General features: G+C 43.9%; 1 protein-coding gene across 3 annotated transcripts; it reads left to right on the top strand.

Annotated features, from left to right (window-relative positions):
* Positions 1-4,550: 4,550 nt before the first annotated feature.
* Positions 4,551-26,232, top strand: LOC106590173 (UBX domain-containing protein 1-B). Of its 3 annotated transcripts, none has more exons than XM_014180858.2 (10): positions 4,551-4,876; positions 7,140-7,246; positions 7,385-7,539; positions 8,716-8,873; positions 9,110-9,277; positions 15,029-15,491; positions 15,941-16,042; positions 17,521-17,614; positions 19,735-19,957; positions 20,236-20,478. In XM_014180858.2, exons 1-9 carry the CDS (start codon positions 4,862-4,864, stop codon positions 19,952-19,954), a joined length of 1,482 nt encoding a protein of 493 aa, XP_014036333.2. In that variant the 5' UTR covers positions 4,551-4,861; the 3' UTR covers positions 19,955-19,957; positions 20,236-20,478. The 3 variants fall into 3 exon arrangements, with proteins under 3 accessions (XP_014036333.2, XP_014036334.2, XP_045567007.1); XM_014180859.2 differs by having other exon boundaries at positions 4,553-4,876; positions 17,524-17,614; XM_045711051.1 differs by lacking the exons at positions 4,551-4,876; positions 7,140-7,246; positions 7,385-7,539; ... (2 more) ...; positions 15,029-15,491; positions 15,941-16,042 and adding exons at positions 20,748-20,846; positions 22,181-22,374; positions 22,490-22,664; ... (2 more) ...; positions 24,805-24,916; positions 25,083-26,232 and having other exon boundaries at positions 17,524-17,614.
* Positions 26,233-27,101: the final 869 nt, after the last annotated feature.

The following is a 27,101-nucleotide window of genomic DNA, read 5'->3' as shown; positions in this document are numbered from 1 at the left end:
TAATGACAAAGTGAAAACAGGTTTTTAGAAATGTTTGCAAATGTATAAAACTTTATAAACAGAAATAGCTAATTTACATAAGTATTCAGACCTTTAGCAATGAGACTTGAAATTGAGCTCAGGTGCATCCTGTTTCCATTGATCATCCTTGATGTTTCTACAACTTGATTGGAGTCCACCTGTGGTAAATTCAATTGATTGGACATGATTTGGAAAGGCACACACCTGTCTATATAAGGTCCCACAGTTGACAGTGCATGTCAGAGGAAAAACCAAGCCATGAGGTTGAAGGAATTGTCTGTAGAGTTCAGAGACAGGATTGTGCCAAGGCACAGATCTGGGGAAGGGTACCAAAAACTTTCTGCAGCATTGACAGTTCCCAAGAACACAGTGGCCTCCATCATTCTTACATGGAAGAAGTTTGGAACCATCAAGACTCTTCCTAGAGCTCTAGTGTTCATCTGTGGTGATGGGAGAACATTCCAGAAGGACAACCATCTCTACAGCACTCCACCAATCAGGCCTTTATGGTAGAGTGGCCAGACAGAAGCCACTCCTTAGTAAAAAGGCACATGACTGCCGGCTTGGAGTTTGCCAAAAAGACTCTCTGACCATGAGAAACAAGATTCTCTGGTCTGATCAAACCAATATTAAACTTTTTGGCCTGAATGCCAAGCCAATGTCACGTCTGTAGGAAACCTGGCACCATCCCTACAGTGAAGCATGGTGGTGGCAGCATCAAACTGTGGGGATGTTTTTCAGCGGCAGAGACTGGGAGACTAGTCAGGATCAAGGGAAAGATGAACGGAGCAAAGTACAGCGAGATCATTGATGAAAACTTGCTCCAGAGCGCTCAGGACCTCAGAATGGGGTGAAGGTTCACCTTCCAACAGGATAACGACCCTAAGCACACAGCCAAGACAACGCAGGTGTGGCTTTGGGACAAGTCTCTGAATGTCCTGGGGTGGCCTGGCCAGAGCCCGGACTTGAACCCGATCGAACATCTCTGGAGAGACCTGAAAATAGCTGTGCAGCAATGCTCCTCATCCAACCTGACAGAGCTTGAGAGGATTTGCAGAGAAGAATGGGAGAAACTCCCAAAATACAGCTGTGCCAAGCTTGTAGCGTCATAACCAAGAAGACTCGAGGCTGTAATCGCTGCCAAAAGTGCTTCGGCAAAGTACTGAGTAAAGGGTCTGATATATATTTTATAAATTAGCAAAAACCTGTTTTTGCTTTGTCATTATTGTGTGTAGATTGATGAGGGGGAAACAATTGAATCAAAATGGTCAAGGGTTCTGAATACTTTCTGAAGGCACTGTAGCTAGCTAGTGAAATGATTTACAGTTGCTGATGTTTCACGTTTGCTGACAATTTACAAACGCAAGGCTTGGTGCCTAGCATGTTAGCAGGCACCAGGCTAACTAGCTAGCCATCACCATTCATGAGCTGACTGGTAAACCTAGTTGTTTAGTAGCCATATCTACAACTAAAAAGAGAAGAGGCTTTACACTGAGATACAATCTTCGATTGTAAAACATCTATTTTTAGACATATATATATATATATATGGCTACTTGTAGCTGTTTCGATAGCTAGCTAGCGAGACAAGCTACCTAAGTTAGCAAACAGAAAAATAATTATATTTTAGATTCAAAGTAGCCACTCTTTGCCTTGATGACAGCTTTGCACTCTTGGCATTCCCTCAACCAGCTTCACCTGGAATGCTTTTCCAACAGTCTTGAATGAGTTCCCACATATGCTAAGCACTTGTTGGCTGCTTTTTCTTCATTCTGCAGTCCAACTCAACCAAAACCATCTCAAATGGGTTGAGGTCGGGTGATTGTAGATGCCAGGTCATCTGATGCAGCAGTTCATCGCTCTCCTTCTTGGTCAAAAAGCCCTTACACAGCCTGAAGGTGTGTTGGGTCATTGTCCCGTTGAAAAACAAATGATAGTCCCACTAAGCGCAAACCAGATGGGGATGGCTTATCGCTGCAGAATACTGTGGTAGCCATGCTGGTTAACTGTGCCTTGAATTCTAAATATATCAGTGTCACCGGCAAAGCACCATCACACCACACATGCAGAGATCATCCGTTCACCTACTCTGCATCTCACAAATACACGACAGTTGGAACCAAAAATCTCAAATTTGACTCATCAGACCAGGACAGATTTCTACCAGTCTAATGTCCATTGCTCGTGTTTCTTGGCCCAAGCATGTCTCTTCTTCTTGCTGGTGTCCTTTAGTAATGGTTTCTTTGTAGCAATTCGACCATGAAGACCTGATTCACGCAGTCTCCTCTGAACAGTTAATGTTGACATGTGTCTGTTACTTGAACTCTGTGAAGCATTTATTTGGGCTGCAATTAATGAGGCTGGTAACACTAATGAACTTATCCTCTGCAGCAGAGGTAACTCTGGGTCTTCCTTTCCTGTGGCGGTCCCTGTGAAAGCCAGTTTCATCATAGCGCTTGATGGGTTTTACGACTGCACTTAAAGAAACTTTCAAAGTTCTTGACATTTTCCGCATTGACTGACCTTCATGTCTTAAAGTAACGATGGACTGTCGTTTCTCTTTGCTTATTTGAGCTGTTATTGCCTTAAATGGACTTGGTATTTTATCAAATAGGGCTATCTTCTGTATACCACCCCTACCTTGTCACAACATAACTTATTGTCTGAAACGCATTAAGGAAAGAAATTCCACAAATTAACTTTTAACAAAGCACACCTGTTAATTGAAATGCATTCCAGGTGACTACCTCATGAACCTGGTTGAGAGAAAGCCAAGAGTGTGCAAAACTGTCAAGGCAAAGGGTGGCTACTTTGAAGAATCTCATATAAAATATATTTTGATTTGTTTAACACTTTTTTAGTTACATGATTCCATATGTGTTATTTCATAGTTTTGATGTCTTCATTGTTATTCTACAATGTAGAAAATAGTAAAAATAAAGAAAAACCTTTGAATGAGTCAGTGTGTGTGTCTAAACTTTCGACTGGTACTGTATACATTTTATTAAGCACAACATGACTGCAACAGACAGGTTGTAATGTCTGACTGAAATACAGGACAAATCTACCTTTTTTTCAACATTTGTGATATTTGAATGTGTTGATAAAATGCGGGACATGATTATTTGGTTTCAGGAAGCGGGTCAGGGGCCAAAATGTGGGACTGTCCCACCAAATCCGGGACATGTACACTACATATACAAAAGTATGTGGACGCCCCTTCAAACTATTTCAGACACACCCGTTGCTGACAGGTGTATACAGTCATGCAATGTCCATAGACAAACATTGGCAGTAGAATGGCCTTACTGAAGAGCTCAGTGACTTTCAACGTGGCACCGTCATAGGATGCCATCTTTCCAACAAGTCAGTTCAGTCAAATTACTGCCCTGCTAGAGCTGCCCTGGTCAACTTTAAGTGCTGTTGTGGTGGAAACGAACGCAAAGTGGTTGCTCACAGAACGGGACCACCGAGTGCTGAAGCATGTAGCGTGTAAAAATCATCTGTCCTCGGTTGCAACACTCACTACTTAGTTCCAAACTGCCTCTGACTCTGCATCATGAAATGGGTTTCCATAGCCGAGCAGCCGCACACAAGGCTAAGATCACCATGTGCAATGCCAATAGTCACCTGGAGTGGTGTAAAGCTTGCCGCCATTGGACTCTGGAGCAGTGGAAACGAGATCTCTGGAGTGATGAATCACACTTCACCATCTGGCAGTCCGACGGACGAATCTGCCAGGAGAACACTACCTGCCCCAATACATAGTGCCAACTGTAAAGTTTGGAAGAGGAATAATGGTTTGGACTAGGCCCCTTAGTTCCAGTGAAGGGAAATCTTAGCGCTACAGCATACAATGACATTCTAGACGATTCTGTGCTTCCAAATTTGTAGCAATAATTTGGGGAAGGCCCTTTCTAGTTTCAGCATGACATTGCCCGGGTGCACAAAGCAAGGTTCATACAGAAATGTTTTGTTGAGATCGGTGTGGAAGAACTTGACTGGCCTGCACAGAGCCCTGACCTCAACCCCATCGAAACTCCTTTGGGATGAATTGGAATGCTGACTGCAAGCCAGGCCTAATTGCCCAACATCAGTGACCAACCTCACTGCTCTTGTGGTTGAATGGAAGCAAGTCCCTGCAGCAATGTTCCAACATCTAGTGGAACGCCTTCCCAGAAGAGCAGAGGCTGTTATAGCAGCAAAGGGGGACCAACTACATGTTAATGCCTAGGATTTTGGAATGTCGATGTTCAACGAGCAGGTGTCCACATACTTTTGTCATGTGGTGTTTACGTCATCATAATTCAAGTCCCCTGTTATTTTCTTGACAAGTTCTGATACATTTGGGAGGGGATAAAAGGATTTCGCTGCTCTTTGTGGCGTAGTGTTTGGCCGGAGCAAGGCGTTTGAGTACCAGGCAAACTGTACTACTACTGTTCTTGCGGTGGATAAACCATGGTCAGAGAATAAATGGAGCAAGCCTGACCCCTGCTGTTCAAATACAGTAATTTAAAGAAAGCGGCACCACGAGCTGCTGGTTATGTTGTGTGGATTATCATTTGCTGACTGTCTTGTCTGAGTACACATTGCTACAGAGAGTTATATTGAAACGAAACGACGAAGTGTTCAAACGTGTGTGTAGTCTGTATAAACATTTTCTTATTTTGGAATAACGGTGGTTTTCGGGGCGTTTCCCACTGTCTGTCAGCAGTTTTGATAGGTTCAAATCGCGTTCTGTAATGTAGCCATTGGCTCTGGCTACTAATCTTTCCTTGACATGCAAGCCAACAACAGGGCACATAGCTAGCTAGTGCAAAGAACCACTGAAACTGAAAGTATGGATTCCACTCCGGTAAGTTGCAAATAGCCAACTGGCTTAATACTTTCACTTCTAAAGAATAACAGTTATTACTTAGATAAGTTGGTACAGTAGTAACTAGCAGTTAGCTAGCTAATTGGATAACGTTAGCTAACTATGCTAGCTATTGTACCTAGCACATCCTCCATTGTAAATTCCCGTAGCAGTAGTTCGCATGCTAGGATGACAGTAAGCTAGCTAGCTACCGGTAGTTATCTGCTTTAAGATACAAATTGTCCTGTTTAGGTTAGAATGAGCTCAAGTAAAATACCCGGACTTTGATCATTTCCCTGAAGAAGTGGAGTTCAGAGTGATCATCATGTCACGTCGAAGTTTCTAACCTAGAGTAGAGGTCCTAGACTATAGCAAAGATTTTTTGTAACTAAACCAAGATTGACCACAGACTGTCGTTTCCAATAGGAATAAATTAGTCAAAGTGGGCAGAGCCAAGCACGAGCTACCGATATCCTATTGGCGCGATCTAGCAATATCTGCATATTTCCATCAGGGAACACCTCTTCTGTGAAGTGCGCGTGTGCAGTAACTCATTCCCGTTGCACTCCTAAACAACGCGATTAAAAAAAAAAACTTTTGTAAAGGGTAAAGTCTTCAAAACGTAGTCCACTTGGTTCATATCAGATGGTAGTTTTAGGAACCGAAAACTGTATTGATCCGTTGCCTACATTTCACTGATCTTAGTAGCAGAAAGCATTTTTTATTTGTGTCCTTCAAGGCAGCTGTCAATGATCAAGATTAGGCAAATTTTCATTAGATTTTTTATGGCGGTTTGATCGCGGGTAGGCACTAGCAATGTCTGCAGTTTTCGGTTTGGCTATTTGGCTAAATACATCTCTTTGCCAAAATTCGTAATCTCTCCCATGTCTTATTCGACTAGAAGTTGTTCTGAAATGTTTATTGCTTGCTTACATTTTACTCCCTCTGTTTAATATAACACACATACATTGATTATTAATTTCGGTTGCCTATCCTGACGGGAAGTTTGTTCTATAGAAAGTATTTGACTCTGATGTGTGCCACAGAAAGTACTTGACTCTAGTGACAAAATGAAAGAAATTAGAAGGGCCGTTTCCTTGCCTGCCGAAATTCTCCCCCCCCCATTCTCCCCCCCCCTCATTTTGGTAGCTCATGTTGACCAGTAGTGTGTGCCACGGAAAGTATTTGACTCTAGCCACAGAATTAAGGAAATTAGAAGGGTGGTTGAATTCTGGCAGGCAAGAAAATGACCTTGCCGAAATCCCACCCTTCTAATTTCCTTTAGTGACAAAATTTATTCAAATACTTTCTGTGGCGCACATCAGAGTTAAATACTTTCTATAGAACAAACTTCACATCAGGATAGGCAACTGAAATTAATAATTAATGTATGTGTGTTATATTAAACAGAGGGAGTAAAATGTAGGCAAGCAATAAACATTTCAGAACAACTTCTAGTCGAATAAGACATGGGAGAGATTATGAATTTTGGCAAAGAGATGTATTTAGCCAAATAGCCAAACCAAAAACTGCAGACATTATTAGTGCCTACCCCCCGCGATCAAAGGACACAAATAAAAAATGCTTTCTGCTACTAAGATCAGTGAAATGTAGGCTAAACTGACAACGGCCGGAAGAGCAGAAATCTCAACTAGCAAGAAAGTCACAGCAATGAAGAATTGAGTGCGTGCTCGTTCACTCGAGGGGGGGAGAATTCTGGCGGGGGTGAGATTTTCGGCACGACACCGGCCAGTGGGCTTCCTCTCATGAGTGGAAACGCCAAGCAGATGCTTCACATTTATACATCTGAGGACATATCTGTCTCATCGTTCTATCTGTGACTATAGTTTATTAATTGGCACTGGAAGTACAATACAGCTAGCTAGATGCCAGCTAGTTGAAAATACGTATGAAATTGTTGAGCTTCATCAGACCTAGAAAACAAGCTTGTATGACAACACAGCATTTCCCTATAAGGATTCATCTCAAGGCTAGCTCACTTCAATCAGCTGCTGTCTTTGGTCAAACTTGCACTTTGTCATCAGAGCCAAACAATCACTCCATTCATCAGTCACACTTCATTCGTGCATTATTGACTGAGATTGATTGATTTTGTAGGGCATCATCTGATTGATCTGCTCAAAGACACCAGGGGCACCCTTTGCCCCTTTTGTGTTCGGGCAAGAGTGCGATTTGTGTATAGGCCCGCCTTTTGTTATGAGTTTCCCTGTTTGTCTCACACCCCCATGGCCTTGTGTTGCAGACTATCGGAGAGTTGTTCCATACCCTGTGTGAGATGGGTTTCAGTGAGGAGCAGATCCAGTCTGCCGTGCAGGCAGGACACTTCTCTGTGCCTGACGCAGCTGAGTGGTGAGTCCTCCTAAACCATAACCCTTAAATGGACGGAACTGTTTTCCGATGTCAAGACAGGTGTTGCCAATAACTGAACATGTCAAATGGTTCATATTTTTTCCCCCCCATCTTTTTTTCCCTATGTGTTTACGGCAGGCTTTTACAAGGTGAAAATCTGAGGCACAAGCTGGTCAAAAATCCATCCCAGCCAGTTTCAACGGCGTTCGCTGCATTCAACCCTCCCAAAGATGCGGGGAGCTCTTGCCCCCCAGGCACATCACACTCACAGACATCGCCCAATGACAGAAGAGGTGTGACACACCATTATGATATTTCATCAGGCATTTGTTTTCCATGGTTGATTGCATACTGTAATGTAATGGTCCAATGTCTTATTGTGCACAATTGACCACTTGCGATGTCTTTAATTCCTTTTGTACAAATCAGATAACGGTCTTGTAAAACTTGGAACAGCGAGTGGCTTTGCCTTGTTTCCAGCTGCATATACAGGGGGAACTGTGTACAGGACAGGGCATAAGTTACAGTAAATTATCCAAGCTTTTTGTTTCCAAGCTAATCTCCCTCCCTCATAATCTTCCAATAATGCTTATTTGTTATAACATAGTGATGACATTGATTACATGAAGTCTTTGTGGTGCATTTGACGTATTGCCACCTTGCTCATGGAGGAGTTTTTGGAAACATCGCATGTGTAGTTTTAGCTACTCTAGGAAGTGACTTTGCAGGCTACCTTAGTGCTGCCCCCCTCTCATTTAGTATCTCAAGTTGAAGGCCAACCGGGGTAGTGTAGGCTGGTGGTAGCAACTCAATTTGCCTTCTTATTTTGTGTGCGATTTAAAAATAATCGGTTCAAGGACATGCATGTGTTGTGAATGAAGCAATTATTAGTACTATGATTGTGTAAAAAAATATGTAAATATTTACACGAATATTGACCACAAAGATTGCCATTTTCCCGTTCACCATAATGGGGATCTTACTTTCTGGAAATAGCCTACAGTACTGCGTTCGACCTTGAACTTTGTGACTTCAATGAGAGGGGGCAGTGGCGTTTGGTAGGCTTGTGGTTCGAGAGTTGGGACAGTAAGCGAAAGGTTACTTGTTTGAATCCCCGAGCTGGCAAGGTGGAAAAATCTGAGTAAGGCAGTTAACCCCCACAACAACTGCTCCCCGGGTGCCGATTATGTTGATTAAGGCAGCCCCCGCACCTCTGATTCAGAGGTTTAAATGAGGAAGGCACATTTCAGTTGAATGCATTCAGTTGTGCAACTGACTAGGTATCTATCCCCTTTCCCAGTCGTCTCCCCTGCCTCAGACACATTCCTCTCTTGAAATTGTAGCCTTAAATATATATTACTTAACTGAAGTTTTGGGCAACACCAACCTACTCTGGACATAGCATAGTAGCTAGTTATTTGACTCTTTATTTCAGCAGTGACCGTTCTGTTTCTAATGTGTGTCTGAAGGCCCCTCTTTAGTCCTGGGACCCCCTCAGCCCACCGGCCCATCCACAGACACCCCACCGCTGGAGTCCCGTATCAGGCAGGACAAGAGTGACTTTCAGGAGCAGCAGAGGATGCGTGTGGCCAACGAGGCCAGGAATGAGAGGAGGCAGAAGAAACAGGTCAGCAGCACCTGCCTGATGGATCAGCTGAAACACACGGAGTACACACACACACCCAGCATAGCCACATGGTATTCGACATGCTGGTCTAACATACTGCAGTGCATACTGCCTAGTGACACATTTTACACTGAAGATTGGTTTATTCAAATGATTGAGACTATATATTCAGCCCTTTTTGCAAAAAAGTCACACTCAGCCATGGCATCCCTGTGACGTGTGTGTTGTTACCTCAGGAGCGTGAGCTGGTGCTGAAGCGTATTGCTGAGGACCGGAGGAGCTTACAGGAGAAGAAGACCCAGCCGAGCGCCCCCACTGAGACCACGTCCCCCCCTGGCAGCAGCCAAGGCCAGAGGCTGGGGGGTACGGTCCAGACTAGTGTAGACAACAACTGCATCCTCATGGTATGGTGAGACTGAACCCTCCTCTGGCAATGTTTACATTCAGCGCCTTCAGAAAGTATTCACACCCCTTGACTTTTTGTTGTTACAGCCTGAATTTAAAATTGATTCAACTGAGATTTTTTTTTGTCACTGGCCTACACACAATACCCCATAATGTCAAAGTGGATTCTTTTTGTTGTTGAAATTTCTACAAATGTATTTAAAAATGAAAAGCTGAAATATCTTTGAGTCAATAAGTATTCAACCCCTTTGCTATGATAAGCTTAAATAAGTTTAGGAGTAAAAATGTGGTTAATAAGTTACATGGACTGCAATAATAGTGTTTAACATGATTTTTGAATGACTACCTCATCTCTGTACCCCAAACATACAATTATCTATAAGGTCCCTCAGTCGAGCATTGAATTACAAACACAGATTCAACCAAAAAGAGGTTTTCCAATGCCTCGTAAAGAAGGGAACCTATTGGTAGATGGATAAAAAAAAAAAGCAGACATTGAATATCCCTTTGAGAATGGTGAAGTTGTTAATTACCCAGTAACTACAAAGATACAGCTGTCCTTCCTAACTCAGTTGCCAGAGAGGAAGGAAACTGCTCAGGGATTTCACCATGAAGCCAATGGTGACTTTAAAACAGTTACATAGTTACATGGCTGTGATAGAACTGAGGATGGATCAACAACATTGTAGTTACTTCACAATACTAACCTAATTGACAGAATGAAAAGGAAGCCTGCACAGAATAAAAATATTCCAAAACATGCATCCTGTTTGAAATAAGGCACTAAAGTAATACTACAAAAAATGTGGCCAAGCAATTAACTTTTTGTCCTGAATGCAAAGTGTTATGTTTGGGGCAAATACAATACAAAACATTAGAGTATTACCACTCTCCATATTTTCAAACATAGTCGTGACTGCATGATGTTATGGCTGTGCTTGTAGTTGTTAAGGACTGTGGAGTTTTTCAGGATAAGAATGGAATGAAGCTAAGCACAGGCAAAATCCTATAGGAAAACCTGGTTCAGTCTGCTTTCCATCAGACACTGGGAGATGAATTCACCTTTCATCAGGACAATAACCTAAAACACAAGGCCAAATCTACACTGGAGTTGCTTATCAAGAAGACAGTGAATGTTCCTGAGTGGTCAAGTTACAGTTTTGACTTAAATCTACTCAAATCTATGGCAAGACCCGAAAATGGTTGTCTAGCAATGATCAACAACCAATTTGACAAAGCTTGAATAATTTTGAAAATAATATTGGGCAAATGTTCACAATCCAGGTGTGCAAAGCGACTTACCCAGAAAGGTTCAGCTGTAATTGCTGGCAAAGGTGCTTCTACAAAGTACTGACTCAGGGTTGTGAATACTTATGTAAATTCAATATTTCTGTATTTCATTCTCAATAAATTTGAGAGAGAAAAAAGATGTTTTCACTTTGTCATTATGGGGTATTGTGTGTAGATGGTGAGAAGAGAAATTGAAATCGTTTTTTTATTCAGACTGTAATAACAAAATGTGGAATAAGTCAAGTGATATGAATACTTCATGAAGCCACTGTATGTCTAGCAGCATAGGCAGTGCTCTAAAGTGCGACCATTTTGGTTGCATATGCTCCTAAATATTTTGCTCTACGACCAGTGCGCTTCACTGTACTGTTGTTCCCGAGTGACTATTTTCATCATGATATGCGTAGATTTCAAAAGCATGTGAGTGTCGTGTTCATATTTCACAACCTCCTCAGGCTTTTGGAATTGCCTAAAGTCAATTGCCTAATGTCAATCAATAGCAAAATAATGCACTTATTGATTTAAGCTTACATTATAACATGCTAAATGTTTCTGATATGTTATAAATGAGCAAACGAATAGATGAGCTGCACCTCCACGTATTTTCCCAGCCAGAGGTCAATTAACCAAAAATATGGAGTTTTAGTTTTAAAAAATCACATTGATTCATTACCAGACAAGTCACAGGATTTTGGTTTGGAGAAGCCTAGGCTATTACGCGAGTGAAAAGCAAAATAATCCACTAACGTTAGGCTACATAACATGCTAGCAACATTTTCTGATCAGTCCTGCTAATAGATGAGCAACCTAGAATAATGATCATAAGCACTCACCTCAATTTAGCTAATATTTTCCAGCCTAATTGTAACCAAATATCCAAATTTAGATTCCGTGAAAACAAAAATCTGATATTGATTGATTTATCAAGAGGAGTCCCCATGTTTGTCTCAAAGCAGGCTCTCCCAATATAAATTATCATCCAGTTCACCACACCGCTTTTGCTTTACATTATTTATAATGGTTGGATGACTTTGGAAGCTGTCATCAAGGCATAGGGTGGCTATTTAAAAAATCTCAAATATAATTTTGATTTGTTTAACACTTTTTTGGGATACTATATGATTCCAAATGTGTTATTTCATAGTTTTGATGTCTTCACTATTATTCTACAATATAGAAAATAGTAAAAATAAAGAAAAACCCTTGAATGAGTAGGCGTTCTAAAACTTTTGACCAGTAGTGTATGTCGGACAGGTTTTTTGTATCAAGATTTGTTACGGGGGGGCACACACATCCAAAACAATGTGATTGCAAAATCGAATGCTTCGAACCAAAATGGTTATCTTACCTTTCTACTTAAAACCTAAATCGATAATGTCATTTAACGTGGTTCTTCAATAATTATGCATAATACTTGTTGGATGCGCATTTGGTGTCAAGCTGACTAGTTAAGCCTTGGATGTTTTCACACATCATCTGATCCAGGAAGGAATTTTCCTAATGACAGTCAATTGACTAACAGCTGTTGTGATAGCGCATGCGACACAACAACAGCCCAAGTGCTAGAAAAAAGGTGTTTGCGAATATTTTGTCTCATTCGTTACGCCAGTGACAGTTGTACTTGGTTCCATGTTGGATCTAATATCCCTAGCGAATTGATGTTGATCATTTGTCTGCTTGATTTACAGCAGGGTCTCATTAGATTTTAACAGAGAAAACATCAAGGTAATGTGTTCATGTTTTTGTGCCTCAGATTGGACACCGAGTCTACTATGCGCAATTGTGTAGGCTAGACTATTGCGCATCACCCAATACTATTCCTATTAATTATTCTGCATATAATGACAAAAATGATACTGAACAAAAATATGAATGTGTTATGTGACAAAATTGCACATTTTAGAGTGGCCTTTTATCATCCCCAGCACAAGGTGCACCTGTTAAATGATCATGCTGTTTAATCAGCTTCTTGATATGCCACACCTATAAAGTGGATGGATTATCTTGGCAAAGGAGAAATGCTCCCTAACAGGGATGTGAACAAATTTGTGCACGGAATTTTAGAGAAATAATATTTTTGTGGTATGGAACAGTGGTGGAAAAAATACTCAATTGTCATAAAAGTAAAGATACCTTAATGGAAAATGACTCAAGTAAAAGTGACAGTCACCCAGTAAAATACTACTTGAGTAAAAGTCTCTAAAAGTATTTGTTTGAAATATACTTAAATATTAAAAGTAAATGGAATTGCTAAAATGCACTTAAATATCAAAAGTAAAAGTATAAACCATTTCAAATTCCTTATTTTAAGCAAACCAGACTGGCCATTTAAATGTTTTTATTTTTATTGACGGATAGCCAGGGGCACACTACAACACTCAGACATATTTTACACATGAAGCGTTTGTGTTTAGTGAGTCCGCCAGATCAGAGGAAGTTTGGATGACCAGGGATGTTCTCTTGATAAGTGTGTGAATTGGACCATTTTCCTGTCAAAATGTAACGAGTACTTTTGGGTGTCAGGGAAAATGTATGGAGTAAAAAGTACATAATTTTCTTTTGGAATGTAGTGAAGTAAAAGTTGTCAAAAATATAAATAGTAAAGTAGAGATACCCCAAAAAACGACTTATGTAGTACTTTAAAGTATTTTTACTTAAGTACTTTACACCACTGTTATGGAACATTTCTGGGACCTTTTATTTCAGCTCATGAAAATATGGGACCAACACTTTACTTGTTGCGTTAATATTTTTGATCAGTATAAATAGCCTAGTGGGCTTATTCTCAATATCATCTGGTAATGAAATAACATGACAAATACATTTTTCCCCCCATGTTACGTACACCTGCAATTTTAAACAATACAAGGGGCTTGAAAAGCCTACTTGAATTTGGAGCTCAGAAATTCAAGTACTGGAGTAGGACTACCTTAAAAAGCAGACATTTCTTCAATTTGGTGCTTGAAAAGTCCTTGTAATTATTGTAGCCAATTTATAAGTTCTCCTGTTGCCTTTATGATTTTCCCTGATTTTCATTTTTAAATCGTTTTTGTGAGAAATGTGGCCACTTTCGTTTGTTTCCTGCCTCTTCAATTGAAGGGTGCGGTAAAACCACGTGCGCTTATTATGAGGATAACTCTTTTACCCTTATTTTATCAGGTAAATTGACTGAGAACACATTCTCATTTACAGCAACGACCTGGGGAATAGTTAATGGGGAGAGGAGATGAATGAGCCAATTGGCAGCTGGGGATGATGAGGTGGCCATGATGGTATGAGGGCCAGATTGGGAATTTAGCCAGGACCCCAGGGTTAACACCCCTACTCTTACGATAAGTGCCATGGAATCTTTAGTGACCACAGAGAGTCAGGACACCCGTTTAACGTCCCATCCGAAAGACGGCACACTGCACAGGGCAATGTCCCCAATCACTGCCCTGGGGCATTGGGATATTATTATTTATTTATTTTACCAGAGGAAAGAGTGCTTCTTACTGACCTTCCAACACCACTTCCAGAAGCATATGGTCTCCCATCCAGGGACCAACCAGGATCAACTTAGCTTCAGAGGCAAGCCAGCAGTGGGATGCAGGGTGGTATGCTGCTGGCAACATCGAATGTTGGCTTCAATTTGGCTTTCCATACAAATCCTTCCACTTTTCATAACTTAATTATGTGTGCCTGCGTCAACCACATACTGTAGGCTACAGAAAAATTGCCATGCATGTATCCAGTCTATTTAGTCAGACAATGTCCACATTATTCTCACATATTTCAGAATGTAATAATAATTTGAATATCAACGCATTGGCAAGGCCTAAAAAAGGTATTTTTAGTGGTAATGGCCTATTTAGGGGTTCTATATTAGGCCCTATATATACAATGATTTACAATTGTATAACGTTGAGGTCCTTGAAAATTAAAATGAAGCGCTGGAGTTATGGGTCAATTTGCATATATTCACTTTTATTCCTCTAAGTACACATGTGGAACTGCATGAAAATCCGTTTGGAATGTTGATCCCTATGTCACACATTGGCTCCATTATTTATAAAAATAACCTGTTACACAGTGTAGAAACCTAATATTCCACCAATGACAGGTTTTTGCATCAACATTTTAGCTTTTTATAATAAACAAATGTTTTACAGGGTTCCATATTCGTTTTTATGGTACAATGTGTGCTTCAGAAGTAGCTAGAATACATATAGGTCCAATATATAGGCTATATCTCAATCAATTAGAAACATCTTCTTTTCTGGTGCTCTTTAACACCAGTGTTACCAAAATGTGTTGTATTAATTTATAGCCCTGAGCATAGGTAGACATCTGTCTTGATTGTTGACTTGAGAGCACCCCTTAGTTGATTAAAGAGGCGTGCATGAATTGTGTAGCCTAGTTAGATGGAGACTGAGGTGGTATGTTATAATGGAGGTTTCACCCTCTGTCCCTCCCTGTAGATCCGGCTTCCCTCTGGGGAGTCCATGCGGGAGCGCTTCCCTGCCGACGCCCCTCTGCGCAGCGTGATGGAGCACATCTCCGGGCGCTACCCCTCCCTGGCCTCCTTTTCCCTCCTCCAGGGGTTCCCGCGGAAACGCTTTGGGGAGGCGGAGCTGGCGCGCTCCCTGCGCTCCCTGGGCCTCACGCCCAACGCCGCCCTCTGTATCCAGACCACGCCCCCAGAGACACCCCAGGATCCGGCCAGCCCAGCTGCACGCCTCTTATTGGGCCAGGGGGAGGTGGTGGTTCCACCCCCTGCGCTTCCCCAGCCACAGCAGCCCCAGATACCAGAGTTGGAGGAGGAAGGGATGGAGGATCCCGCTCGGCCCCCACCTCTGCCTCACCAGCTGTGGGAAGAAGCAGTGGGCTACGCAGGCATCCCTGGTGTTGGGCCCCCAATGACCGGACCTTCTCACTCCTGGGGTACGATTCACGTCTGGCGTATGAAGTCCTCATTCACAATGTATTTGATGTATTTTCAAATATCATAGTCGATGACTTGTTGGCTGTTTTACCTTCAGAAATGCATTTTCTTGGAGTATAAATGGTTACGTGGTACCATGTAACGCTGTATAATTGCCTTACTCACGAAGGCTATTGCATTATGGACCCATTAGTTTGAGGCGTCACTTTGTGAAGACACCATAACACCATTACAGGCACTAAGTTTCATTCAGGCATTCTCTGGGTCAGCTTAATGTGAATTGTTCACTCCGGGCGCAGTTTCTCCTAGGTACAGATCTAGGATCAGCTTCCTCTCCCCCAATCCTAACCTTAACCGTAAGTGGGAACAATGTGAAACTGACCCAAGATCAGCGTCTAGGTGCCACTTCATCCCACTCCAAAGTGTTCATGCAGTTTTTCCCTGACAGGACGGGGCCAGAAGCTGAATCCTGGTGATGCAGAGGAGGCTGCCAGCTCAGACGATGAAGAGATGCCAGAGGGGGGTAGAGAGCCGCCCTTCCTCCTCAATGGTACTACAACCTCTGTTTGGAATTTTCTTTTATCCTTCCTTCCTTCCTCTCTCTGTGTCTCCCTGGTTTTTCCTCTGAACTCCTTGTTCTTTACAGTCCTATAAAGATGAGCCCTCTCTCTGTGTCAGTGGATAGACAAATGGCTTTGAACTTGATGAGCACTGCAGCCCCATTTGCAGTAGGATTTAACCTACTGTCCCCCTGGGAATATATATATATTTTTTTACGGCAGGTTACTGCAGAAGTAGTTGAAGTGAACCAGTGTGTGTGTAGAAATCCGTTGAACTAACCTGCCATGGCTGCGGTCAGGATAGTGAGCCAACTGGCCCAGTGATGGTGTTCGACATCTCCTCACTCACCATGAGAAAACTGCTTTGATTGGCAGGTGAATGCGCCTGACTTTCCAACTTATGCAAGTTTGCACTGCACTCACTCGTGCCAAATTAAGTCCGTCTTTCTGAGTATTCAAGCTCTGAGTTACAGACAGTAATCCAAGTGTTACACTTCATGTGAAGCTCATTGCCGGGGATTCTTTTTACAGCCAAAGAGGGAGCTAAAGCTGAAGAAGAGGAACATTGTGATTAGAGAGAGATGTTGTTTATGAGAGGCATAGGATATGTCTCTGAGACAGGCATTCAGATTGTTAAATAGCCTGGATATTTGTCTGAAATACACTATATATACAAAAGTATGTGGACGTCCCTTCAAGTTAGTGGATTTGGCTATATCAGCCACACCCGTTGCTGACAGGTGTATAAAATCGAGCACTTAGCCTTGCAATCTCCATAGACAAACATTGGCAGTAAAATGGCTTTATTGAAGAGCTCAGTGACTTTCAACATGGCAAGTGCTGTTATTGTGAAGTGGAAACCTCTAGGAGCAACAACGGCTCAGCCGCGAGGTGGTAGGCCACACGAGCTCACAGAACGTCACTGCCGAGTGCTGAAGCGCGTAGTGCGTAACAATCGTCTGTCCTCAGTTGCAACGCTCACTACTGAGTTCCAAACTGCCTCTGGAAGCAAGGTCAGCACAATAACTTTGTCGGGAGCTTCATGAAATGGGTTTCCATGGCCGAGCAGCCTAAGGTCACCATGTGCAATGCCAAGCGTTGGCTGGAGTGGTGTAAAGCTGACCTCAACCCCATCAAAAACCTTCGGGATAAATTGGAACGCCGACTGCGAGCCAGGCTTAATTGCCCAACATCAGTGCCTGACCTGACTAAGGCTCTTGTGGCTGAATGGAAGCAAGTCCCCGCAGCAATGTTCCAACATCTAGTGGAAAGCCTTCACAGAAGAGTGGAAGCTGTTATAGCTGAAAACGGGGGACCAACTCCGTATTAATGCCCATGATTTTGGAATGAGATGTTCGACGAGTCCACATACTTTTGGTCATGTAGTGTAATTCAAGATGTATGGCTTCTAGAATTAATACAGATTTAAATTGAGTATCCTAAAGGCCTAACCTATGGTTAACCCCAGCAGATATGCCCCGATTACCCTTCTTCCCAGAGAACCGGCTGCGTGGCGGGCTGGAGCCCAGACACCACTGGCCAGACCAGGGCAACAGACTTAGGTGAGTGCCCAGCCTAAACCTAGCCTATATCATGACCATGACCTCCACTTTAAAGCAATGTCTTTTTTTGTAACGTGATTTCAATTTCATTTAACATTTGATACTGTCCAGGATCTGAACTCAGCGAAAAAAAAGAAACCTCCCTTTTTCAGGATCCTGTCTTTAAAAGATAATTCGTAAAAATCCAAATAACTTCACAGTTCTTCATTGTAAAGGGTTTAAACACTGTTTCCCATGCTTGTTCAATGAACCATAAACAATTAATGAACGTGCACATGTGAAACGGTCTTAAGACACTAACAGCTTACAGACGGTAGGCAATTACGGTCACAGTTATGAAAACTTAGGACACTAAAGAGGCCTTTCTACTGACTCTGGAAAAACACCAAAAGAAAGACGCCCAGGGTCCCTGCTGATCTTCGTGAATGTGCCTTAGGCATGCTGCAAGGAGGCATGAGGACTGCAGATGTGGCCAGGGCAATAAATTGCAATGTCCGTACTGTGAGACGCCTAAGACAGTGCTACAGGGAGACTGGAAGGACAGTGGCAGACCACGTGTAACAACACCTGCACAGAATCGGTACATCTGAACATCACACCTGCGGAACAGGTACAGGATGGCAACAACAACTGCCCAAGTTGCACCAGGAACGCACAATCCCTCCATCAGTGCTCAGACTGTCCGCAATAGGCTGAGAGAGGCTGGACTGAGGGCTTGTAGGCCTGTTGTAAGGCAGGTCCTCACCAGACATCACCGGCAACAACGTCGACTATGGGCACAAACCCACCGTCGCTGGACAGGGCTGGCAAAAAGTGCTCTTCACTGACGAGTTGCGGTTTTGTCTCACCAGGGGTGATGTTCGGATTGGCGTTTATCGTCGAAGGGATGAGCGTTACACCGAGGCCTGTACTCTGGAGCGGGATCGATTTGGAGGTGGAGGGTCCGTCATGGTCTGGGGCGGTGTGTCACAGCATCATCGGACTGAGCTTGTTGTCATTGCAGGCAATCTCAACGCTGTGCGTTACAGGGAAGACATCCTCCTCCGTCATGTGGTACCCTTCCAGCAGACTTATCCTGACATGACCCTCCAGCATGACAATGCCACCAGCCATACTGCTCGTTCTGTGCGTGATTTCCTGCAAGACAGGAATGTCAGTGTTCTGCCATGGCCAGCGAAGAGCCCGGATCTCAATCCCATTGAGCACGTCTGGGACCTGTTGGATTGGAGGGTGAGGGCTAGGGCCTTCCCCCCAGAAATATCAGGGAACTTGCAGGTGCCTTGGTGGAAGAGTGGGGTAACATCTCACAGCAAGAACTGGCAAATCTGGTGCAGTCCATGAGGAGATGCACTGCAGTACTTAATGCAGCTGGTGGCCACACCAGATACTGACTTACTTTTGATTTTGACCCCCCCCCTCCCCCCTCCTTTGTTCAGGGACACATTATTAAATTCCTGTTAGTCACATGTCTGTGGAACTTGTTCAGTTTGTCTCAGTTGTTGAATCTTGTTATGTTCATACAAATATTTACACATGTTAAATTTGCTGAAAATAAACGCAGTTGACAGTGGGATAATGTTTATTTTTTTTGCTGAGTTTATAACCCTAAGCAGAACTTACATCTGAAAAAATATTTGTAGGATTATTCAAGTTGAATTGATATGTAATAGGTAACTCCGTAGAAAGTGGATTGTTTTTCAGTGTTTAGCTCTGATCAGCACTGCAACGCCTTATTATAAACTTGTTGAATGTGTAGAAGTGTGCCAGTGGCTTAAAGGTCAAACATAAGCTGTGACTTGATGTGTTGGCATGCAAACTTCAGACTTGGCATGTAGCCTTGATGGCATGCAGCCTGAGAAGGGGCTCAGGACCAAAACTTGCTCTGTAAATACATTAATTTTGAATGCAGCAGAGTTCTCCACATTATAGCCAGAGTGTGAACTTGCACACTCCCCGTCATGGATTTAAAGCGTTGGATTGGTGTAAGCATTGGCTTGGAGTAAGTTTCCACCATTGTTAAATCCATGACAGGAAGGGTGGAGATTGGGAGATTCGGGAAGCTTTTCTTATCTTTAATCAGTTGACTAGATGTCATACAAACGTGGTTGTGTCTTTCCCAGGGAGGGGGTGGCAGAGGACCCAGCAGTGGAGCCAGAGGAGGCTGCAGGTTGTGTGGTGCCGGGGGCAGCGGGCCAGGCTGCAGTAGAGCGCCTCCAGAGAGCTGCCCAGGATGACGCCCAGGCCACTCAGGGTCACCCATCCCCCCGAAGAAACCCTTCAGGACGCCCAGCGTCCCCTCCCTCTGTGTCATGGCCACCCGTGCCACAGTCAACCTCATGACAGGTCAGAGAATAACTTTAAAGTCCAACACTGTTATTTGCACACAAATAAATGTTGAAAGGCCTCACTTCTTGCCGAAACAACGACCTAACCAAACGACTGTTTTTCCAACCATCTCATCTCAGAAATTGTCAGAATTGTACATACAATGATATTGGTTGTGGTTTATTGCAATTGTGTAAAAAAATTCAAGATCACAGAAATTCATGTCTGGAAAGCTGCATAGAAAATGCTCGACTTCTTTCTTTTTTTCTTTCTCGCCTTCGTTCCTCCTCTCTCAGCTCCCAGCATGCAGTACAGTAGCAGTCTGTCGTGTCTGACCCCCGAACTGGCCGAGCTCCTGCTCAGTCACATGTCCCGCGAGAGGCTCCTTCGCCCGCGCACCCTGGAACTCTTTTTCGGCTGCCCGATGCAGAAGTTTGTCCTCAACTGCTACCCGTACTCCACCAACGAGCTGCTCCGGCAGCTACGGGCCTTCACTGCACTGAAGCACCTGAGCCTGGTCAACTCTCCTCTCATCACAGGTATACCTTTACCTTGACAGCATTTGTGCTCACTGACTATGCGTCCCAAATGGCAACCTATTCCATATAAAGTGATCTACTTTTGACCAGAGTCCTATTTCAACACTATTATTAGCGTCATTTGAATGCCAAGTTAAGAAAGAAAGTTACAAAAACAAAGGAATATAGATGCATTGGTAAGCTATCACTTTCAGCATGTGACCGGTTATCTTTGCAGCTTGTGGCTATGATAGTGATGGTTGCTATCTCTTTGTCTTCCCGTTGTCCAGACGCAGGCCTCTCTGTGCTGTGCAGCCTACTGAAACTGCAGCACCTGAACCTGGCCTCATGTAGCAAGCTAACAGACTCCTGTCTGCAGCACATCACAGGTGAGGCTCTTCTCTAATTCTGGGTTGTATTCACTAGGCACCAAACAAAAGAAAACTGACTGAAACAGGAAGGGACTATACCTGAACTTGCCCAATAAGTAACGTTTGTTTTGGTTTTCTGTTGCAAAACGTTTTGCTATGGTGTGCACTAATAAATATGACCCTGGCTACAGCATAGAACGCCTGTGGATGAATTACGTTTTTAATGCTTGGTAAGCAGTTTGGTCTTGTGAATATACAGTGCATTCGGAAAGTATTCAGACCCCTTCAATTTTTCCAAATTTTGTTACGTTACAGCCTTATTCTTGCACATTTTATAAAAAAAATCTAAAACTGAAATATCACATTTACATAAGTATTCAGACCCTTTACTCAGTACTTTGTTGAAGCACCTTTGGCAGAGATTACAGCCTCAGGTCTTCTTGGGTATGACGCTACAAGCTTGGAACACCTGTATTTGGGGAGTTTCTCCCATTTTTCTCTGCATATCCTCTCAAGCTCTGTCAGGTTGGATGGAGAGAGTATTTTCAGGTCTCTCCAGAGATGTTTGTTCGGGTTCAAGTCCGGGCTCTGGCTGGGCCACTCAAGGACATTCAGAGACTTGTCCCGAAGCCACTCCTTTGTTGTCTTGGCTGTGTGCTTAGGGTCGTTGTCCTGTTGGAAGGTGAACCTTCACCCCAGTCTGAGGTCCTGAGCGCTCTGGAGCAGGTTTTCATCAAGGATCTCGCTGTACTTTGCTCCGTTCATTTTTCCCTCGATCCTGACTAGTCTCCCAGTCCTTGCTGCTGAAAAACATCCCCACAGTATGATGCTGCCACCACCATGCTTCACCCTTTGGGATGGTGCCAGGTTTCCTGCTGTGGGGATGTTTTTCAGCGGTAGGGACTAGGAGTCTAGTCAGCACCGAGGGAAAGATGAGCAGAGCAAAGTACAGAGAGATGTGCCAAGCTTGTAATGTCATACTCAAGAAGACTCAAGGCTGCAATCGCTGCCAAAGCAGCTTCAACAAAGTAGGGTCTGAATACTTATGTAAATGTCATATTTCATTTGCTAACATTTCCCCCCAAAAATTGGGATATTGTGTGTAGATTGATGAGGGGGGAGAAAACAATTTTAGAATAAGGCCGTAACGTAATAAAATGTGGAAGAAGCCAAGGGGTCTGAATACTTTCCGAATGCACGATATGGGAGCATAATATGGCAAGAGTGGCGCTTCAACTTGGTAAAAATGATTGAATTCATAATTACGGATAAATGTGTCAACCATTTCACCAACTTGAAAGGAGGACTAAGATAAAACAAAAATCTCACTCCTCACCCTTTGTGTCTTAAAGGCTTGAAGAGCCTGTCTTTCCTGTCGCTAGACCAGACCAAAGTAAGCGATGTAGGGATGGTGCTGTACCTGCAGTCTGCTCCTTCGACACTCACCCAGCTTAGTCTGAACCAGACCTCTATCACGGAGGCCACCCTGGCAGCGCTGCCCGCCTGTGTGCCCCAGCTACGACTGCTCAGCATCAAACACACTAAGGTAGCTCACTCTTGCGCTCGTACAAGCACACAAACACGACAACACACCCAACCACAATATCCTGAGCCCATTTGAGATTAGGTCTGCTTTGACCCCTTCCTCCCTCGTCTGTCAGGTGAGTGACGTGTCGGCCCTGGCTGAACTTCCCAGCCTGCAGACCCTCTACCTGGACGGCACGGCGGTGAGGGAGGGCTCTCTGGAGCACCTGGCCACCCACTCCGCCCTCTCTGCCCTCAGCGTGGCCGGCATCTCCGTCGCTGATGGCAACAACGTTCTCCAGATCATCTCAGGTGAGCTGCGCATGTTATGCGTGTGTACAGCAGGAGTATTCAAATCAGGGCCTCAAGGTCTGCAGTACTGCTGTTTGATTGACTTAAAGTCATTGATTTTCCAGAGTCCATTCACCCTGTTTTCTCAGGTCCAGTCCCCGATTACAGGGGAAGATTACTGCATATGTTAATGTTGTGTATGGCTCACAGTATATAGTTTGACGTATTTACTAAAGTACTACGTCTGTTTTGGCTTGTTCATCCCAGGGCTCAGGCTGACCCAGCTGACCCTGCCTGGACGCCACTCGGTGACGGACGCCGGCCTGGCCTTCCTCTCCAGACTGTCCCTGCTGTCCGAGCTGGACCTTACTGACTACACATACGTCACCGACCAGGGGGTCACCCAGCTGGCTACCATGACCAGGTCAGCTCTCTCTCATAACTATTATCCTCTCCTGGTGTCAATATACACGCTTGTCATGATAGACTGGCACTCAGTGGTCACCAACCTCTGTCTTGTGGAGCTACACAGTGATTTCAACTCACCATTTAGACTAACTTGTTGTGTTCGTGGTGAGCTGGAACAAAAATCTGCACACTATTGCTCACATGGACTAGAATTGGTGGTCACTGCTCTAGTTGATTCACCAGCGTCCTCCAGTGTTGACATTGCAGTGAATGAAGAAATGCTGGGCCGTATTCATTAGGGACCAAACAGAAGAAAACGGACTCAAACACAGAGGGACTACCTGAAATGACCTGTCCAATAAGATACGCTCATTTTTGTTTTCTGTTGCAAAACGTTTTGCTACGGCGAGCACTAATGTACACGACCCTGATAGAAATGTCCCCCTCTCCTGTCTCCAGGCTGAAGAGGCTGTCGCTCAGCAACACCCAGGTGACGGACGCGGGGCTTCCCTCCCTGCGCTGTCTGCAGGAGCTGCTGGAGCTGTGTCTGGACCGCACGGCCGTCACCAGCCGAGGAGTGGCCGCCCTCGTCACCGGACTGCCACACCTGCAGGTACGGAGCAGGCATGAAACCCCGTAGACAACTATTGTGTCAGTGGATAGAACTCTGCAAATAAGTTATAGGGCAGCTATGGCAGCTCCATTGTAAAACTGTGTTCAAGCTGCACGGCCAGGTACGACTCCAACACCATCAAGTTTGCCGATGACACAACAGTGGTAGTCCTGATCACCGACGACGACGATACAGCCTATAGGGAGGAGGTCAGAGACCTGGCAGTGTGGTGCCAGAACAACAACCTCTCCCTTGACGTGATCAAGACAAAGGTGATGATTGTGGACTACAGGAAAAGGAGGGCAGAGCACGACCCCCATTCTCATCGACGGGGCTGTAGTGGAGCAGGTTGAGAGCTTCAAGTTCCTTGGTGTCCACATCACCAACAAACTATCATGGTCCAAACACACTAAGACAATTGTGAAGAGGGCACAACAAAACCTATTCCCCCTCAGGAAAATATTTGGCATGGGTCCTCACATCGAGAGCATCCTGACTGGTTGCATCACTGCCTGGTATGGCAACAAGACACTACAGGGGGTAGTGTGTACGGCCCAGTACATCACTGGGGCCAAGCTTTCTGCCATCCAGAACCTCTATACCAGGCGGTGTCAGAGGAAGGCCCTAAAAATTGTCAGACCCCAGCCACCCTAGTAATAGACTGTTCTCTCTGCTACCGCACGGCACGCGGTACCGGAGCGTCAAGTCTAGGTCCAAGAGGCTTCTAAACAGCTTCTACCCCCAAGCCATAAGACTCCTGAACATCTAATCAAATGGCTACCCAGACTATTTGCTTTGCCCCCCCCACTCCCTCTTTTACGCCGCTGCTACTCTGTTATTATCTATGCATAATCACTTTAATAACTCTACCTACATGTACATATTACCTCGACTAACCGGTGCCCCCGCACATTGACTCTGTACCGGTACCCCCTGTATATGGTCTCGCTATTGTTATTTTACTGCTGCTCTTTAATTACTTGTTCCTTTTATTTCTTATTCATATTTTTTAAACTGCATTGTTGGTTCGGAGCTTGTAAGTAAGGTCTACACCTGTTGTATTCGGCGCATGTGACTAATAACATTTGATTTGATGCAATTATTAGCAGTAGTAGCATTGATGTTGTCTTTATGTTCCAGGTATTAAGCTTGGCCAGTACTCAGGTGGGCGACACGGTCGTGAGGAGAGGTCTGGTCCACTGTGTTCAGCTCTTCAAGCTCAACCTCAGCCGGACACGCATCACTGACCACGGTAAGATCCCATCATACAGTTGAATAAAGGGCGCACTTTGCAAAGATGGGACCATGAGCTCTCTAATACATCTCTATAGGTCCCACTCATTATCTTGCAACACTTCCATTGAAGTATTTAGAGGTGAAAACCTAATATACCTTATTTTTCTGTCCATTTCCCTCAGGACTGAAGTTCTTGAAGTGCATGTGTCTGACCCAGGTGAACCTGGACGGCTCGGGCGTGACCCTATCGGGCATCGCCAACCTGATCGCCTCCTGTCCCCACATCACCAGCATCCGGGCCAGCAACCCGCGAGCCATCCCCCCTGACCAGGTCTCCGACGACAACGACGGTGACAATCAGTAGGGGGATGAGTAGGGACCTCGCCCAGCCCTTTCTGATGAGGCTTGGGTCAGCTAGCTAGTAGCTTCCGCTGTGCTCGGCGGTATCAGCCCCATGTTTCTGCATCCAGCTGACAGGCTCAGCGTAGTCTGGGTGAAGAGAAACCCAGCTCTAACTGCACTGCTTCAACAGCGGCTAGTGGCACTACTCGCTCAATCACAAGTCCACCGTAATTGCTGTCAAAACCTTAGAAGGGTGCCTTCTTGTGCTTCTAAAGATCTAGATGGGATCCCTGCTCCCTGTAGTTAATCACAACCCCCATTTAAAGTTATTACGATGAAGTCTCACATAAGTGTGCTATGTAGATCCCGGTGTAGGGTTCAGTTGTCCCTAAATGCAGATTTTGGGTCAGTTTTTTTGCATTTCTCCCAGTAATGGTTCAGTGTAGGATTGGGGGAGGGAAAGCTGATCCTAGATCTGTACCTAAGGGAAACTTCACTCCAGAGTGTAGATTCCCCCCCCCCCTGGGCCTGGCAGAGGTATAGTATGCATGATGACCAATCTACATAAAGCAAAGGAACTATGATTAGGAATTGATCAGGGATATAACCTTCATATATCACAGCATGTTTTCACCCAGATTTTTCTGCCTGAATTCTCTAATGAATCAGTTAACACTACTGAGGTCTAACATTTAACTCCAGTTCTACTTACTTCCTGTATTGTCAAAAAACTAAATGTTGGGGGTAGTTCAAGCTAAGGCAGGTTCTATCTACAGTTGAAGTCAGAAGTTTACATACACCTTAGTCAAATACATTTAAACTCAGTTTTTCACAATTCCTGACATTTAATCCTAGTAAAAATTCCCTGTTTTAGGTCAGTTAGGATCACCACTTTATTTTAAGAATGTAAAATGTCAGAATAATAGAGAGTGATTTATTTCAGTTTTTATTTCTTTCATCACATTCCCAGTGGGTCAGAAGTTTACATACACTCATTTAGTATTTGGTAGCATTGCCTTTAAATAGTTTAACTTGGGTCAAACGTTGTTTCGGGTAGCCTTCCACAAGCTTCGCATAATAAGTTGGGTGAATTTTGGCCCATTCCTCCTGTCGGAGCTGATGTAACTGAGTCAGGTTTGTAGGCCTCCTTGCTCACACACGCTTTTTCAGTTTTGCCCACAAATTTTCTATAGGATTGAGGTCAGGGCTTTGTGATGGCCACTCCAATACCTTGACTTTGTTGTATTTAAGCCATTATGCCACAACATTGGAAGTATGCTTAGGGTCATTGTCCATTTGGAAGACCCATTTGCGACCAAGAGTTAACTTCCTGACTTATGACTCAAATGATGTCAATTAGCCTATCAGAAGCCATGACATTTTCTGGAATTTTCCAAGCTGTTTAAGGCACAGTCAACTTAGTGTATGTAAACTTCTGACCCACTGGCATTGTGATACAGTGAATTAATCTGTCTTTAAACAACTGTTGGAAAAATGACTTGTCATGCACAAAGTAGATGTCCTAATCGACTTACCAAAACATTTGTGGAGTGGTTAGAAAACGAGTTTTAATGACTCCAACCTAAGTGTATGTAAACTTCTGACTTCAACCGTACTAACATTTGATTAGCCAGCAACTGGAAAGCTAAGCATTGTTGGTGGTTGTGGAGAGGTTGACTTCTCAAAGCAAATAGTGGGCCATGATTTGGGTTGCATATTGAGTGGTTGGGTTCAACAGCAGGAATCCAAAGCATCTCCGTTCATAATGAATATAGTTTTGCTTCTCATGTTATGTTTACACAGATGTAAAATACAGTTTATTTTCTCAAAATGGTTTAGATAAGTGCACTGTATTCCCT

Source organism: Salmo salar, chromosome ssa29, assembly GCF_905237065.1.
Source record: "Salmo salar chromosome ssa29, Ssal_v3.1, whole genome shotgun sequence".
Lineage (NCBI taxonomy): Eukaryota > Metazoa > Chordata > Actinopteri > Salmoniformes > Salmonidae > Salmo > Salmo salar.
The sequence above is the reverse complement of the archived record's forward strand: the minus strand, read 5'-3'. Positions and strand labels throughout refer to the sequence as shown.